The sequence below is a fragment of the Mustelus asterias genome, chromosome 17 (assembly GCF_964213995.1).
Source record: "Mustelus asterias chromosome 17, sMusAst1.hap1.1, whole genome shotgun sequence".
Classification (NCBI taxonomy): Eukaryota; Metazoa; Chordata; class Chondrichthyes; order Carcharhiniformes; family Triakidae; genus Mustelus; species Mustelus asterias.
This window is the reverse complement of record NC_135817.1, coordinates 34,141,981-34,160,717: the sequence shown is the minus strand read 5'-3', so window position 1 is coordinate 34,160,717 and position 18,737 is coordinate 34,141,981. Positions and strand designations below refer to the sequence as shown.

The 18,737-nt window shown below is 40.8% G+C and overlaps 1 protein-coding gene across 13 annotated transcripts in view; it reads right to left on the bottom strand.

Moving 5' to 3' along the window:
• The window catches only part of LOC144506416 (dystrophin-like), a 1,861,003-nt gene that overhangs the window by 431,015 nt on the left and 1,411,251 nt on the right, over window positions 1-18,737 (bottom strand). For all 13 annotated transcript variants that reach the window (XM_078232507.1, XM_078232503.1, XM_078232508.1 and 10 more), the window contains one exon: window positions 16,995-17,079. In XM_078232507.1, coding sequence (XP_078088633.1) covers window positions 16,995-17,079 — 85 coding nt within the window. The remainder of the gene's footprint in view (window positions 1-16,994; window positions 17,080-18,737) is intronic.

Sequence of the window (18,737 nt, the reverse complement as noted above, 5' to 3'; positions counted from 1 at the left end):
TGGAAAACCGTTTCTAGTGGTGTTCCAAAAGGCTCAGTGTTGGGTCATTTGCTGTACGTTGTCCGTATTCATGATTTGCACTTAAATGTGGGTGGCACAATTAGGAAATTTGCAAATGAGGACACAAAAAAATTGGCTGTGTCGTTGATTGTGAAAAGGACAGTATCTGCCTCCAGAATTACAGCAATGGTTTGGTTGGATGAGCAAAAAAGTGGCAAATGGAATTCGATCTGGAAAAGTATGTGGAAGAGCAAACAAAACTATGGAATACATAAAATGGGTGGATATTGGGAGGGGTAGAGAAAATGAGACACCTTGGAGTGCATGCCCACAGATCCTGAAAGTGGCTGGACAGGTGGATAAGGTGGCAAAGAAAACATATGGAATGCTTTCCTTTATTGAGGTATGAATAAAAAAGCAGAGATTAATGATGGAATTGTGTAAAAGGCTGGTTCGACCACAGCTGAAATTTTGTGCACAGTTCTGGTTGCCACATTACAAGAACAACATAACTGCTTTGGAGGACATTCACAAGGTTCGTTCAAATCGGATTAGGAGTAATATATCAGCTTGGATAGAGGATTGACTAACCAACAAAAAGCAGAGAGTCTGGATAAATGGGTCTTTTTCTGGTTGGCAAGATGCAACTAGTAGGATGCCAAAGGGTTCGGTCTTCGGACCGCAACTATTTATAATCCATGTTAACGACTTGGATGCAGGGATAGTTGGCTCCATAGCCAGATTTGCAGATGACTCTAAAATAGGTGGGATAGTAAATTGTGATAATGAAATAAGAAAGTTACAAATGAATATAGATAGATTAAGTGAATGGAACAAAATTTGGCAGATGAAGTTTAACATGGATAAGTGTGAGGTTCTCCAATTTGGTAGGAAAAATACAAAGGCAAATCGTTATCCAAATGGAGAGAAACTTTGGAGTGCTTTGGTGAAGAGGGATCTGGGTGTTCTCACACAAGAATCACAGAAAACCAGTATTCACATACAGCAGGTAATAAGGAAGGCAAATGGAAACTTGGCATTTATTGCTAAAGAAATAGAATATACAAGTAGTGAAGTGTTGCTGCTATTGTACAAAGCATTAGTGGGAGCATACTTAGAATATTGCGTACAGTTTTGGTTCCTTTACTTGAGGAGGGATATAGTTGCATTGGAGGCAGTTCAGAGAAGGGTCACTAGATTGATTCCAGAGATGAGGTGTTTGTCTTATGAAAAGAGATTGAACAGTTTAGGTCAATACTCCCTGGACTTTAGAAGAATGAGAGGAGATCTAATTGAGGTGTACAAGATGATAAAGGGGATTGACAAAGTAGACGTGGAGAGAATGTTTCCTCGTAGGACAATTTAGAACAAGCGGTCATAGTTTGAGAATAAGAAGTGGCAGATTTAAAACAGAGATATGGAGAAAATATTTCCCTCAAAGTTTCGTAAGTCTGTGGAATTCACCACCCAAGAGCGTGGTTGATTCCTGGATGTTGAGTAAATTTAAGGAAAAAGTGGACAGATTTTTAATTAGTAAGGGTTTGACGGGCTGTGGTGAAAGGGCAAAAAAGTGGAGTTGAGGCTGAGCTGAAGCCTAACCCTAATGCAGCCATGATCGTATTAAATAGGCAGCACGGTGGCGCAGCGGTTAGCACTGCTGCCTCACAGTGCCAGGGACCCGGCTTCAATTCCTGGCTTGGGTCACTGTCTGTGTGGAGTCTGCACGTTCTCTCCGTGTCTGCGTGGGTTTCCTCCGTGTGCCCCGGTTTCCTCCCACAGTCCAAAAGATGTGTTGGTTAGGTGCATTGGCCATGCTAAATTCTCCCACCAGGCACCAGAGTACAGTGACTAGGGGATTTTCACTGTAACTTCATTGCATTGTTAATGTAAGCTTACTTGTGACACTGATAAATAAACTTCAAATTTCAAATGGCGGAGCAGGCATGAGGGGCTAAATTGCCTACTCCTGCTCTTAGTTCTTATGCACAGAGGATGTTTACAAGAATGTCCACAGGGCCTTGGAAATTGCAGCTGTGAGGAAAATTTTGATCGTCTTGGGTTGTTTTCCTTGGAACTAAGAAGGTTGAACGTGACCTGACTGAGATGTACTGTACCAGATTATGAGTGGATGAGGAGGGTAGACAGGGATGCCCAGTTTCCCCGAGAGGAGAGATTAATTACCAGGGGACACAGATTTAAGGTGATTGGCAGGGGGAATATGGAGCAACTTCTTCATCCAGAGAGTGGTTTGTGTTTGGAGAAGAGTGTTTAACCAGTATTGTGGTGACTGCAAGTAAATCGGGAGAAGAAAAAGGAAGAAGAGGAGGACAACGTATAAAGAAACGAATTCTGAAAGAACATCAGGAAAATTAAGCAATTACCTGTCATAAAGAAATATTTTAATAGCAGTTTTTTTTTGTCTCATAACAGGGACAATCAATTGCTCATGATGTCCATATGGCCTGGCTATATATAGAATAACAGCTGCTCTTAAGTATCTTACAAATTACATCAGAACATAAGATGGTTTGAGATGGGAAACGTGTTTTCAGTCCTCAGGTGCCACAACAAGCAAGCTATCCTGTTCTAAACCAGGAAACCAAATTCTATGTAAAGACCGAAGATACTGGAAATTCTCAGCAGGTCTGAGAGCATCACCAACCTGCAATGTTAATTCTGTTTCTCTGATCACAGATGCTGCCAGGCCTGCTTTCCAGAATTTTCTGTCAAATTTCAGATTTCCAGCATTCACAGTATTTTCTCATGTAACAGTATCTTTGTCAAGTTCGCAATACACTAAGATTTGTGTTACTGTCTGTAACTTACTGGAGACGTGGGGTAGAATTTTCCTGTCCCTTCCGCCACGGGAATCGTAGCAGGCGGTGACGGACCATGCAAAGGTCCGTTGACCCTGGGTGGGAATTTCCGGCCTTGGGACGAGGACGGCCAGAAAATCCTGCCCATGGTTTTTTTTTAAGTATTTGTGAGAAGGGGTTTGGCTGGATGACCCGTCTCGATGTTTGAGGAAGGCACATGACAGAATTGTGAAATATGAATACAGGAAGCCATTAATAAGACTAAAGAATCAGTACACATACCAGTAATCTCAATGATACACTCTTTACAAAATTACCAATTTACTTCAAATCAACATAATTTATTAATACCCCCTTTAGGCAACGATATGTTAATCTGCTGGTTCAATCCAGTAATTCTTCCTGCGGCATATTCTCCATCAATAGCATGATATGAAGTGAAGGAATCAGTAGGAAGGCATAAAGAGGATGGAAAGTCAAAAGGATGGAACAGTCTGCTTAATTTTGTACATCTCCTTGCAATGTGACTCAAACTGACTTGGGAACAGATGTCTTATTCTCTGACTATACTGAGTTTACTGTGGGAATGCTTGACTTTTGTTGATATTTGCTATGTTTTAGGCTCAATATTTGAACCTTGATCTGGGTGAGGATTCATACTCGCATGAATGCTGGTTAGGACCCTGTAGGCACAGCACCAGATGTTCCTTAAATTATTGGATGGCGAATTAGAACCCGTGGGCTCATAATTTTGTGTAAGTTGTGGTCTTTGTCAGGACTGTCCAGTTACAGAATCAACCTTCTACAGACTATTGCCTACCTAATATACATTTTATTCAGAACTGGTCCCCTCCATTTTCTCACCTATAAGCTGTCCTCGGTGCCCTTGGTGACACCTTGCACGGTCATGCTGACAATACACAGCTCCATATCACCTACAGTTCTCAACTCTCCTACTGCCTCCATGATGCCAGATTGCTTGTCCAGTGTGAGATGAACTGCAACTTTCTCCCATACACTGAAGCTGTTGCCATACTCTTGGCACAATTCCAGCCACCTTGTCCAGCTGAGGCAATCTGTTGGCACTCTAGGGGTCCTACTTGATCATAAACTGAGCTTCTGACCCAACATACTCTTTCACCATAAATATAATTTACTATGATCTCTGTAACATTTATTTAGCTTGTTAATAAAAACATGAATTGAGTTCTTCTGAATAAAAAATATTTTTCTAGCCAGCAGCTCAGCAGAAACTGTTTGATGGAATTGTTGTTTTGCTTGTTGAATATTGTTTTGTATTTCCAAGGATACTATCTATGGCGGGCTGTTAGTAGCTGTGGGATCATTGCCTACTCTTCTGGTGAAATAAGGGTGTAATGACTCAGGAAGCCCAACTTTCTCTTTATTCATTCGTGGAACATGGGCGTTGCTGACTGGCCAGCATTTATTGTCCATCTCTAGTTGCCCGAGGACAGTTGAGAGTCAACCACATTGCTCTGGAGTCACATATAGGCCAGACCAGGTTATGATGGCAGATTTCCTTCCCTAAAGGACATAAATGAACCAGATGGATTTTTCTGACAATTGACAATGGTTTCGTGGTCATTAGTAGATTCTTAATTCCAGATCTTTTTCATTGAATTCAAATTTCACCATCTGCCGTGGCGGGATTCAAACCTGGGTCCCCAGAACATAAGCTGAGTTTCTTGATTAATAGTCTAGTGATAATAGGCCATTGCCTTCCCCAACTGAAAATGAACATAATTTATTGCAGAATGCAAAGTAAAACTACCACAATGGTGTACACACACTAGTCCCTGCCTGGGACAACAGTTCAACAGGCGCAGCCCTGGGCCTGCCTTATAACAGGCTCAGGTAATGAATTACAGCTGGGCAGGCCACTGCTAGTTACCAGGGGAACTCATAATCAATGAGCTCCACAGGGAGATCAATCAGTGATACCCTATGGACCTTCTGGGGGTTATCACCCCCTCCGCCCCGGCACCTTCCAAGTCCAAGAGTACCCCCTTGCTCCCACAATGATGGGGCCTTCTCCATCTATTTGCATATGGCCTCATCAGCGCTTGTAGAGTCTTGTCAGGGAGGGGGGGGGGGGGGGGGGGGGGGTGCGGGTGCATGTAATGAATGGGTGAGTACCTCTTCTGCGAAGAGCATTGAAGAGCCACTACAAGAGGCTCGTGCTTGCTAGCAACCTCTGACTGGGTGTCCATCACCTCTGTCGCCATGTCCAAGCTGGAATCTTCGTCATCCAGGTGACTGGCTTCTGAGTTTTTATGGGACATTCACACACTGTGAAAGACATCAATGGTGGCGCAACCATAGAAACAGTTGCCTGTGGAGGGCTCCCTATGGCAGAGATGATCCATGTGCTTCTTTAAGATCTTCTCCCTATTTTTCACTTTTTAAGACACTGATCCTGCTTTCTCGAGAATAACTCCCGGATGATGACAGAAGTTCCTCATGTGGACCATATCTCCCAGTTTTAAGTTTCTACCTGGTCTCTGACCATCATGACCCCTTCTTTGGACTTCTTGTTTTAACTCAACCAGCCAAATATGGGAACGTCAAGCTAAGCCTAGTCCGAAGGCATCGTCCCATCAATAGCTCCGCTGAAGCTATTCCCATCGTCACATGTGGCATAGTCTATAGTTAAAAAGGAAACAGACGAGCTTAGTTTCTAGAGAACTTGTGGTTTGTTTCTTCATGCCACTTTTGAATGTCTGGACCACCCACTTAGCCAGGCCGTTTGAGGACGAGTGGTAGAATGTCGTACAGATGTGCCTTACTCCATACGTACACATGAAAATCTGAAACTCTCTGCTGGTAAATTGTCTGTCACGAGAACCTTTAGTCTACCATGTGTACTAAAAGACTGATGGAATTTCTCTATGGTGTTTTAGAAGTAATGGAGGTCAACCTGTGCATGTCAATTCATTTTGAATGGGCGTCACTGAGAATTAAAAACATGGAGCCCATAAATAACCCTGCAAAGTCTGCACGTACTCACACCAAGGGTCTCCCCAGCCATTCCCAAGGGTGCAACGAGGCTGCTGTTGAGGCCTTCTGGTTTTTCTGGCAAGTTTTGCAACTTGGCCAGGTTTTCAATATCACTGTCTATGCCAGGCCATCAGATATAGCTCCTTGCCAGCAATTTCATCTTAGAAATTCTTGGGTAGCTACTGTGCAATTCTTGAAGTATTGGTCACTGGCCTGGACGTGGGACAACCACCCGGTCTCTCAACAAGATGATGCCAACATCTATACCCAATTCCTGATATTTACAGAGATAAGGTTTTAAATTCTCCATAGGATGCTCTTGTGGTCCACCACTTAGGATGACGTGATGTAGTTTCACCAACATAGGGTTCTTTTGGGTCCATACTTGGAATTGCTTGGTGGTACATTACCTCATTGACCTGGAACGCACATTTTTCTCATTTTAATTGGACGCCAGCATCAGAAAATTGCCATAAGACCTCCTCATAACTCTCCAAATGTTCCTTTGCATCTTCAGCCTGGGTGGTATGCATTTTGCCTGTTTTGGTAGCCCTGTTTGAGGTGGACCCCATGACTTCAAATGCAGCACAGATGTGCTTGCTCCTCACTGTATTGTGGAGAGACTTCCCGTCTAGTTCTGGAATCTCGCAGCCTCTGACCCCAATTGCCCTTTCTTGGCAGCAAGTGAGAGAAATGAGCACTGTCCACTGGAGACTTGATTCTGTGATGTGTGGGTCACCCAAGGCAGAGGATGGTACTGTAAATGGATGCCTGAAGCTTCTAGACCTCTTTATCCTTAGGAAAAGGCCAGTTCTATGGCTTTATTGAGGTCCAGAGTTGGTTCAGTCAGTAGCTTCTTTTGGGTTACAATATCATCAATTCCCATTGTAAACAATCTTTTAACATTTCCGGAAGTGCTGACTCATACTCAGTGTTCGCCAATTTCCGCAGTCTCATTAAGAATTCGGTGACTGGTTCCCCAGGGAGTCTAGTTGCAGTATAACAGATGGTTTAGAGTTATAGTGGTCTCATACCATATTTACCAATTCGTCAAAAGATTGAGAATCTAGGGCTGCTGGACAGGTTATTTTCAGGGCCCCCACAAGCAGTCAAGAGAATGACTTTTTGTTGTCGGCCTCTTCTATCCCATTGGCCTGGAAGAAATATCTCATTCTTTTGGCGTACTGGGACAACTTTCCAGTTTCCCAAACAGCAGCATTTTCAATATCGCCTCGTCACTCTCTTACTGGATTTGTTAAAAGGCAAGGCTGTCTGAAAAATTCTTGTTCCTGATCATGAATGTGGAAAGGAGCTTAGCTTTTTACAGACTGCAAAGTAAAATCACTACCACGGTAGACACACCCTAGTCCCTGCCTGGGACTACAGGTCAGCAGGTTCATTCCTGGGGCCTGCTTCATAAAAGGCTCAGGTGATGAGTTCCAGCTGGGCAGGCCACCAGGGGAACCTATACTCAACGAACCCCACAAGGAGATCAATCAGTGATTCCCCATGGATCTCATGGGGGTTATCACAAAGGGGATCATAGAAAAATATAAATAAGTGCTACGTCTTTGACACGAGTTCATGTACATATTCACTCCCCAAAAGAGCAACATTCAGTCAATAAGGTACCTCTCAGAATGTTAAAAAGGAACACCCATCTCAATCAATACCAAGAGCCTTTCCTGACTTTTGCTTACAGACTAATTAAAAATACTTTCACTTTTCAAACCCTTGAAGTCAGCTCAGTTGCAGTTCTTAGCGCTTATCTCTGTGTAAATGGATATTTCTGACAAGTGCATAAACAGTGTATTGATGGTAGACCAAGAGATTTCTTTGCAAATTGTCATATCCTGGTTTTCGCTGACCTCAACAGTTCAATTTTACAGCCATGAAGAAGCACTACAAATGTGGTGTTCTGCTTACACAGACAGTCTTATATGATCTAATGAGTTGTTAAAAAAGAAATGATGCTATGGCACATTTATTCAACAACAAGAAAAAGTCAAGAGTGTGTTTTTATAAATCTTCTGATTAGAGGAGAGATGGTGGTCTGAGGTAATATAAAGGCTCAGTCTAACGCTCAGGCAACAAGGATTCAAATCCCACCATGGGAGCTGGTGGAATTTAAAGTAAATGAATAAATCGGGAATATAAATCTAGCCTCGCAAATGGTGACAATGGCAACTATTGTTCACTAATGCCCTTTAGGGAAGGAAATCTGTCATCTTTACTTCTGGCCTACATGTGATTCCAGACCCACAACAATGTGATTGACTCTTAACTGCCCTCCGAATAAGTGGCAAACCACTTAATTCAAGGACAATTAGGCGCGTGTGGCACCCACCTCTCATGATTTTCTTTTTAGAAATGTACCAGGGAAATTCCCAGAGTTATCAGCAAACGTCTGTAGAGTGAGGTAGCTGGGTTTATGCCTGCATATTGGAATTTGGGAAGAGGTCAATCTCTGGTTTGATTGTAAGCAGAATATCTGTGACTTTTGTTCCTTTAAATAGTTTTAGTATTGTGACTGAAGATACCAAGAATGCGGGCGAGCGAGCAAGCGAGTGAGTGAGTGAGAGTGTGCATGTGTGGAGGCAGGGGGGGAGAGGTGAGGGTAGTTGCTCCTGTTGTAAAGTAAAAGAAACTGTTCTGGAATAAAATCATAGCAGAAAATGCAATTTAAGACACAAATATTTCAGTTGCATACTTTGAATCTGCCAATTAATAAGACAAGTTTAGAACACTGACTCTAACACCTTCCTCTATATTGGCTGTAAGGTGCACTCTAACAGCACAAATGAAATTGTGCCCAAGATCTAAAACCTCTATGTAAGTAAAGTGTCACAGATCATTGATTTCTGATAGTCTTAAGATCTCGTCAGTATCGGCTAATAACAGCAATAAGAATAGCAAGACTGCACTCCCTCCCCCACAATCATAGCACAGCGATAAATTGCATACTTCATATCAAACCATTCTCTGTGCCATTCTTATGAAATAAACTGAAATTTTAGCCTGAATCCATTTCATTCACAATCCTAGTCTATTCCACAGTGCACAATCTCAATGACCTCAGGAGAGTGCTCATGTATTTTGCAGGTAGCAAATTGAAACTGAAAGCTTTATTACTTAAGTTTGTCTTCCACCTTGTGTCTCAAGTTAGTGGAATTGGGGAAAAAAAATCCTCCCGACACTGAGTCTTGACCTTGAAAGAACCTCTAATCAAATGCGAATGATTCAACTCAAAGTAAATGCACACTATCAAACTGAAAATTCAAGGGAATCTTGTACTCTGTCCTTTCTATTTTAAAAAACTCATTTATGGGATGTGGGCGGCACTGGCTAGACCAGCGTTTATTGCCCATTCCTAGCTGCCCTTGAGAAGGTGGTGATGAGCTGCCTTTGTGAACTACTGCAGTCCCTGAGGTGCAGATACACCCACAGATACAGTCAATTCCAATTATTGCCGCTGCTTTTAATATCAATGACTTTAATAATGATGCTCATCAAAAGCCCCAATACTTTTGAATGGATTCCACGTTCCTTTTGTAATATTCAGGGGAAGAATTCTGCATTTTATTAAATTAATTCAGTCTACAAACTATTCATTCTTAGGTGTTGGGGTTATTACCTTTTGAACACAGTGTAGCCTGTAACACACTCCTTATTCCTGTGCTACTTTCACATAATGAACCAATGCATTTTCAAGAAAAAGCTAATTGTGAAATGATCTTTAGCAACCAGTATTGATTTGTCTGTGGTGCATCTTTACGCTGCTATTTGTTTCTGTCACTTTCATTTAAGCAAAATGCATAAAAAGCCATTTAACAATACTACATGCAATTATTTCTTTACAAAATAACTACTGCTGGTCATCAAGTCAGGATTCATTCAATGTACTGATTGTTCTATTTTAGTTTGCAATTTGAAGTCAATATCAACTTTGGAAATCCACAGCATCCAGATTTGAAGCTACACTATTCCTTTATCATTAAACTCCAGATCATAGAAAGCACTATTGCTATTACTCTGTGCTAAAATAACAAACAAAATGAATGCTATATAATTGCATTAAGCTTTCATTTAAATATATCTATGTGACATTTCTGTGCCTGCTGATTTAGTATTGGTAGTAACCCATTTAAAATAAAAAGGTTACTACAGACAAAAGGAATCTCACACAAATGCATTAAGCATTTGTCAGCCAATGTCAGAACCAACCATTTCCAAGATTATGTCTAACCCAATTTCAAACACTTTCTTGAAAGCAATTATCTTAAAATTACTGCGATACAATATTTAAAATGTTGTCCTGCAACACTTACCTAATTTTCTAACTTAATGCACCTACCATTCCACATTCATTCCAGTCAATTCATAGATGTAAAATGAATGTTGAAGCAATGTTTAGTCCATTTGGACACTGGTGATCAGTCACAATGGGAGCAGCTGGAATAGTGCAGCCTTTTCCAAACAAGGGAAAGCGGCACATTCCCTTTCTTCTACCCGTAAGTTTTAGCTCCTTATGTGGCAGTCACAGTCTCTGAACCGTAATTATTTCATACATTGGAAACTGTTGAGTTTCAAATGTGATATAAAATGATCTTACAATTACTCACTGACTATTCTGACTTCTGATCTGCTCAAAACTGGCAAGTCATAGTTCATCCAACTGTTCCTTACACCATATCCTGTGTGCCATGATGAAGGGTAGAAATTTGAGTGGCAATTCAACCCATGAACTCTCCTACTATCCAGTTCAAATGTAGACAGACAGAGGCCTGAATGAGGGCTGCCTCAGGAGGAGAAAGACATGCATATCGCATTGAAACTTAAAAAAAGAAAAAGTTAGTATCAATGTTATTTTAAATGGAAGGAAAGGATCGCAAACATTAATGAAAATCGTGAAGGTACGCTTATATAGTTTTCAATGATGAAAATTATTAATGTTAGGAGGATTTCAAACCTTTCGAAGATTGAATGGCAAAATTCCAAATCAAAGTGAGTCAAAATGTAGACGATAAAAAAGATTTGCATTTATATGACCACAGCATATCCTAAAGCATTTTACTGCAGTATAGTTACTGTTGTAATGTCGGAAACTGTAATGACTTGAATGAGGCCATTGAGGTTGGCTTCTTAGTATATGAACTTCCTGATTGAGCTCTTTATTGCTTGTCCAAACAGGGAGTCTTTGTTGTATATATAACTGGGAGTGTCAGGTCTCCTGGCACACCGGATGTTGACTCAGAACTTGTTACACTCTATGAACTTTAATAGAGCTTGTAAATAAAAGGGAATCTGGTGAAGGGATACTGGCCTCTGCTGACTTATTTCAGAAACATAGCTGCCAATTTACGCACAGCGAGCTGCCACAAGTCGCACTATCATGGTGACTAGGTCATTTTTTCCCCCGGATGTTGATTGAGGGATAAATATTGACAGGACACTTGGGATAAATCCCTTCCTTTTTAAAATGGTGCTGTGGGATATTTTACATCCACCTGAGGGGGGTAGGGCAGTCTTGGTTTAATATCTCATCTGAAAGATAGAGGGTGGGATTTTACGGCCTCGCTCGTCCCGAAACTGTAAAATCCCACCCGAGGTCAACAGACCTTCCCATTGTCTGCCCCTCGCCCGCTCCGATTCCCGTGTCAGGCGGAACAGTAAAATTCCAGCCAGAATCTCTGTTGGTTCAGCATTCCCTCAGTATTGTATTGGAATGTCAGTCTTGACTTTGTGCTCAAATCATGAGTGGCACTCTTAGGCTTAATAATGTTAATATCTGATGATAAAGTTTATTTCGGCAATAGACATGGAGATTGCTTTTCTCTGAATATAACTAAAGATAATTACAGATCAGAAAAGTTCTGATTTTATTTCTCCTTTTCCTCATTCTAATGATTGGTTCAGTGGACTGTGTTTACTATTGATGTTGCTCATGGAAGAACAAAACATACCCCATAGGATTTTGGAAAAACACACAAGGTCAATAAATAGTAGGGGATGAGAATTAGCTGTGAAAGTAATGGCAAGGCTAAAGGCACGCCATTATTTATGGATAAATGGTGCAGCAATTTCAGGAGAGCAGATGTGTGTTTAGGTAGGAATATCTGAAAGTTGTTGGTCCAAGTTACATTACACCATTGCTAATTTTGTTAAAATGACTTTGTGTCCTTACCCTTTCCATTTTTATTAGGAACTCGCTCTATCTGCATATTAAACTTGTCAAAGCTCTAAAGCATGTCCTTGCAAGCAGAAATATATTTTGTGATAGCTATTAATTATTATATAATCTGGAACCACAAATTAATTATTACAAGTGTGGAATGTCTTTACTTCAGGTTTCAGCAATTGGGGGAAATTCAAAATATTGAAATTTTTAACACTTTTGTTAACGTTAACCTCTCTTATTTGAACCTTTCCTTCCTTCTGTTTATTTCTCTTTCTGATTTGAATTGAATTCACCCTCCTTCAGTTCTTTATTTTCCAATTCTTAAATATCATTCAGGTTCCAGATGCCCCATTTCACCATTATCCACTCACATTATTGGCAACTTTGTGGGCAAAAATGTCTTCAGCTGAAGCATGCAAAGGCAAGTCTAACTAATGACAGAAGACTATGTGTGCTGCTACACCAAATTCTGACCCAAAAGGTTTATTTCATCATCACAAATTTTCATTATTAATTTCTGCAATAGTTTCTGGCAGAAATGTTAAGGAATGATGTCTTGCAGCGTGGAGCATGCTGAAATGGGGCTAAAGTGGTTTTAAAGTCCAGAGACAATACTTTGAAGATCAAAAGTTATTGCTTAATATTTTAAAAAATCTTATCCAAATAAGGTTCCAGCTTTTCAGTGTCCTTGGCTGCAGTCTACTGGAGCTATTGTACAGCTGCAGTTACAACAGCAGGTCAGAAGCTGGGAATTCTGCAGCGAGTAACTCACCTCCTGACTACTCAAAGCCTGTCTACCAGCTACAAAGCATGCATCAGGAGTGTGATGGAATACTCTCCACTTTCTGGATTAGTGCAGTTCCAACACTCCTAGCAAGTTTGCTGCATAGGAGATTCTCCCTCATCTTAGTGGGCCACAGGTTTGAAATGAGGATTATTCACTAACCATGACCCAATGAATAAGATTAAATACATGAAACACAGGCAGAATATTTCATGACACGTTAGAGAAAATGCTTATAATCATTTATGTATTAATAGAACAATCATCAACTTCAAATGGTAAAAAAAAATATTTACACTTTGGACATAGAGGGAGCACATGGCTCTCACATTTAATATTGTGTGCAATCAGCATACACCTCACTTCACTTGCCCTTGCTTCAGTGAGCATCACTTCAGTCATTCGGGTAGGGAAAGAAAGCTACACAAGCAGAAATCACAGGAATATGGCAACTCTGCACATGGGCAATGGTCAACAGAATGTCTTCTGTGCTGCATGTGGCCCCAATGTTGCCCACTACTGCTCAAGAAGCTACACACCATTCAGGACAAAATAGCACACTTAATTGTTACTGCATCCACCAACTTGAACATTCACTTCCTCCACTATCAATGCACAGTAGTTGCAGTGTGTACTATATATGATGCATTGCAGCAACTCGCCAAACCGCCCTGAGGAGCACTTTCAAAACCTGCGACCTCTACCACCCAGAAGGAAGAGGGCAATTGATGCAGGGGAACATCATCACCTGCAAGTTCCCCTCCAAGCCACATTGTATCCTGACCTGAAAACTACATAAAAGTTTACCTTCACTGTTCAATAAAGCTCACCATCACCTTCCCAAGAGCAATTGAGGCTGAGCAAGAAATGCTGGCCTTGACCGTGATCCTCACACCCCATAAAATAATTCAAGAAAAACGCTCTGATTGAAGTGAGGATCATGATCTTAGACGAGATTCAGGAAATCAGGCTAATGAGCTGGGCATTCTGAATAAATTGATATTGGGGATACACCTCCACCCTAACTACTTTCCTGTTTCTTTAATTGAATAACAAAAAAGCAATCATATAAAAGACTTCCTCTAAACTACTTGACTAACGTAGTAGATGATGTAATAGAAGAATGTTCTACTGCCACATCTAATTGCAGCAATATATTTAATTAAGTTTAACAGCCTAATTGTTCTTTGGACTTATTGAAGAGCTTGGTTTTCCACCTCATCCCTTGGTATATGGATACTCTTTGCAAATATAGACAGACATGCAACATGCCTTCGATATTCTACAAAGTTAAAGCTGCTCCAGAAATGCAAGTTGTTGTTCTGAAATGGGTCCAAAGGGTTAGAATGTAGAATGCTGACATTAGTAAAGGAGAAGCTATCACGAAGATTCAGGTATAAGTTTCAATTCTCCATCTGAATCATCCCTCGAGAAGGAACAGAAATCCCATGTACCAAGAATTATACTCTGAGCTTTAAAAATAATTTGTTCATGGGTCTGCTTGTTACCTGTCCTTGGAACCAAATTGAAGTATGATCGGGTGGCCACAAGGAGGAAAGAAAGAGGGCAACTTGTTTACTTTAGTAAAGCTAAGAAAGCTAGTTTCAGAATGACTGAAGATTGAGTCACTTTCATGCTAATCAATGGAGTTGAAATCAATGGGGTTTCTCATGAAGACTCGTCTTTTGCCGACTATGCTGCCGCAGCAACATAAGTCACTCGCTTTAATATTGGTGGTGGCGGAACTTAGAATCATAGAAATTATGCAGCACAGAAAAAGGCCACTTGGCCCATCATGTCTGCACTGCCTAAAAAATGAGCCACCCAGTCAAATCCCACTTTCCAACATTTGGTCCATAGCCCTACAAGTTATGGAATTTGAGGTGCATATCCAGACACCTTTTAAATGAGTTGAGGGTTTCTGCCTCTCCTACCCTTTCAGGCAGCCCAGTGGCAAGCACTGCTGCCTCACAGCACCAGGGACCCGGGTTCGATTCCCGGCTTGAGTCTCTCTGTGTGGAGTTTACACATTCTCCTCGTATCTGCGTGGTTTTCCTCCGGGTGCTCCGGTTTCCTTCTACTGTCCAAAGATGTGTGGGTTAAGGTGATTGACCATGCTAAATTGCCCTTTGAGTCAGGGAGACTAGCAGGGTAAATACATGGGGCTACGGGGATAGGAGCTGGGTGGGATTTTGGTCGGTGCAGACTCGATGGGCCAAATGACCTCCTTCTGCACTGTAGGGATTCTACTATTTTAGGCAGTGAGTTGCAAGCCACACAACCCTCTTGATGAAAAAAAATTCTCATCTTGCCTCTAATCTTTCTCCCAATCAATTTAAACCTATGCCCCCACCAATCACTGACCTCTCTGCTAAAGTAAATAGGTCTTTCCCATCCACTCAATTTTGCACTTCTCAATCAAATCTTCCCTCAGATTCCTCTGCTCCAAGATAACAACCCCAGCCTATTCAATATTTCCCTTTAGCCACAATTCTCCATTCCTAGCAAAGTCCTCATTGTAAATTTCCTCTGTACCTTCTCCAGTGCAATTACATCCTTCCTGTAATGAGGTGACCAGAACTGCACAAGTACTCAAGCTGTGACCTACCTAACGTTTTATATAGTTCCAGGATTAGACTTTCAAAGGGCATTTGATACAGTACCCCACAACAGACTTTTGAGCAAAAATTAGAGTTCATGGAACAAAAGGGAAGTAGCAACATTAATACAAAATTGGCTGAAGACAGGAAACAGAATGCTGATTTCAAAATTTGCAGATGTAATGAAACTTAGATGCATTGTGAATTGTGAGAAATTGTGTAGAACTTCAAAAGGACACATGAACAAGTTGGAGGAGTGGCTGGTCAGTGGATGGGGTGATCAGCGGCAAGGCGATCGGTGGGGGGTGTAGTGATTAGTTGGGGGTGTCCACTTTTCAGTGTGGGGTGGTAGGCAGGATGGTCAGCTGTGCAGTCGGGTGGTCCCTGGCAAGGGGGGAGTTAGGTAGTCCCCAGACCACCAGTTAGGTGGTCGTCAATGGGGGGACAGTCAGAGGATGGGAGTAGTAGTCAAGGGATTGGGGGTGTAATCCAGGGGATTGGTGGGGTGGTTCTAACGTATCCTGGGTCAGACCCAGGAAGCATCTGAAGACTGTGTTTAAATCAGAGTATCAGATGGTTCCCAGTGCAGAGTAATTGTCCAACAGAAGTTTGAACATTTTCCATGCAATCCTTATGTGGGGACCTTCAGGGCTTCTCCAGTGTATCTTTAGGTACCTCTCGGGTATGATGGCCTGGAAATCTGAAGTTGTGGACTATAGAATACAAGCACAAGAAGGTTATGTTAAACTTGTACAAGACACTAGTTCGGCCTCAACTGAAGTATTGTGTCCAGTTCTGAGTGGTACACTTTAGGAAGGATATGGAAGCATTGGAATGAATACAGAAAAGATTATTAAAAATGTCTCCAAGGATGAGGATTATGAAGATAGGCTGGAGAAGGTAGGGTTTTCTTTTCTTGGAGAAATGTTCCCACTTATGAAAGGATCAAAAAAACAGCACATATTTAAACGAATTGGCTAAAAAAAAACAAAAGCAATATGAGAAAAAACACCTTTTCAGGTAGTGCGTAATTAAGGTGTGGAATGCACTACCTGGGAGTATGGTGGATGCAGGTTCAATCGAAGCATTCAAAAGGTAATTAGACTGTTATCTGAAAAGGTAGAATGTGTAGGGTTATGGGGAGAAGGCAGGAGAATGGTACTTGATAAATTGTTCATTTGGCGAGCCAGTGCAGACATGATGGGCCGAATAGCCTCCTGCGTTGTTACAATTCTTGTTATTCTGTGATTCACTGGTAGTTCAGAAACGGAATATTGCATGTGAACAAGTTGTAATCAGGCCACGCTGGACATGCCTTAATTAGGGCATTTTGATCAGAAACATGTAGAGAACCACGTTGTAAATGTGTACTATTGTAAGATAGATTTGGATTTGGAGGGCTGATCAATGTGGAGGCTAAGCTCAGAATTGCAACCCATTTGATTTTCCAATCATCTGACATAATTATAAGTAAAACATTCTTAATAAATCTATGAGCACTAGAGCTCAACAAGAGCCTTAATGATTATGGAGAATTAAAAGATCATCCAATTATTAATAAGTACCATCCTGGGACATCAATGTAGCATTTCACTTACCAACACCAGGTTGATGCCTTTGTTTCAGCTCGTTCAGCAAAATGTTAATCTTCTTCCAGTTAGAATTTAGGTCTTCAATTTTTCCCTAAAATAATTTAAGCAAAAACATAAACCTAAATGAGCTGGCACATAGATTCTCGTGTTCAAATGCTCCTTTATTTACAGTAATAACAATGGCAAATAGCAAGTAAAAATGGACAAATCACTTGTTTTTCACTTATTCTGAATCATTAAAATTAATTAAAAATGATTTTAAAATTATCTAAGCATGGCAAATATATTTTCTGAGGTAACCACTGATTCAAAAGTTGTAAGAACTCTGGTTTTCCCAAGATAGACTCAATAACAGAGGGTACCTTTGCGCCTTCACCACCCAGAGGATTCAGACAAAATTCTACCAGCTCTTTTCCCCATATCACAATAAGGCTACCAAAAATGTTGTCTATTCAGCCATCATCTGATGAGATGGTAAATGGCAGAGAATTATTGACCCCTTGTTTTCTTGTCCATAGCAATTACTCATGGGGCATTCTGCCTCTAAATGGTAAAAATCAACAAAGGGCTGATTTCAATCAGGTTCTTTAGTAGCAGAGCACCAGCATTATCTTGCTGAGCAGTTTGGGTACAGACGTGTACACAGGGATAGTACAAACAGCTCTAAGTAATGATTGTGTCTGTAAGACATCATCAGCCATATGAATGAACTGCTGACTGTGCACAGAAACCACTGTGAAATGTTAACAGGCACTCTATGGTTACTGATGGTAATTTTATCAGGTTCTTCAGTGTTGTCTATTTCTTTGCCGGCAAGAAAATACATGGCATTGGAACTTGAAATGAGCTGAACACCAATATAACAATGACAACACTCAAGTCAGGCAACTTATTTTTTACATTAGGATTTTTTGATTGATAAGAGTAGTATACCAGACCAGCACGAATACTAATGCATTACATATTAATATTAACTCTCCATAGACTATGGCTGAAGACAACTAGAGCCTTGACCTGAAGGATACAGGTGCAAAATATTATAACCTGCTTTTACTCTCTCCAGGCGTTGTGTTATTTCTCGAATTTTCACTTCTTTTTTCAGATTTCCACCATTTGCAGTTTTGCCCTTTGATATTTCTCTTTCAGCTTGAACAGTATCGCAGTGAATTTATAGGTGGGAGATTTTTTATCATATTGGAATGGGTCAGTATGCTTCGATATATGTTAACCTCCTCGGTGTTTCGAGATCTTCTCTTCCTAACGTCAAATGTACACGTGGAAACATTTCGAAGATGAGCGCTAGCAATTTCCAAGTGGTAAAACACCAGGATATCTATCTTGGAGGTAGGCTATTCCTTAGAAATTGTGAAAAGTAGGGTAGACCAAAGCTCAAGTGCCTTCCACATAGTCAAAGAAAAAAAAGTGACTGAATTCTGAAAGAGGAATTAATATATCCTTTTATTGTGCAAAGGCTGAAGGGTTATAATGAGTGAAAGCTTTTATGATTTATCATAATCACATCATTATGTTTATCAGTATGTTGGTGGTAATTAACTAAATTGCTGAGTAGAGCCCTCGTGTACAAGAGGAGGGCATTAGCATAACTGTAGACATTTTATACATTATTCCTTGCTTACTTTTTAAAAAATCTTTAGTTAGAGGTTTTTAAATGGTATTTGTGAAATACTAATTTTTTTAATTAATTGAAATCTCTGTTCCTGACAGAAGTAGCATTTGGCATAATCTGTT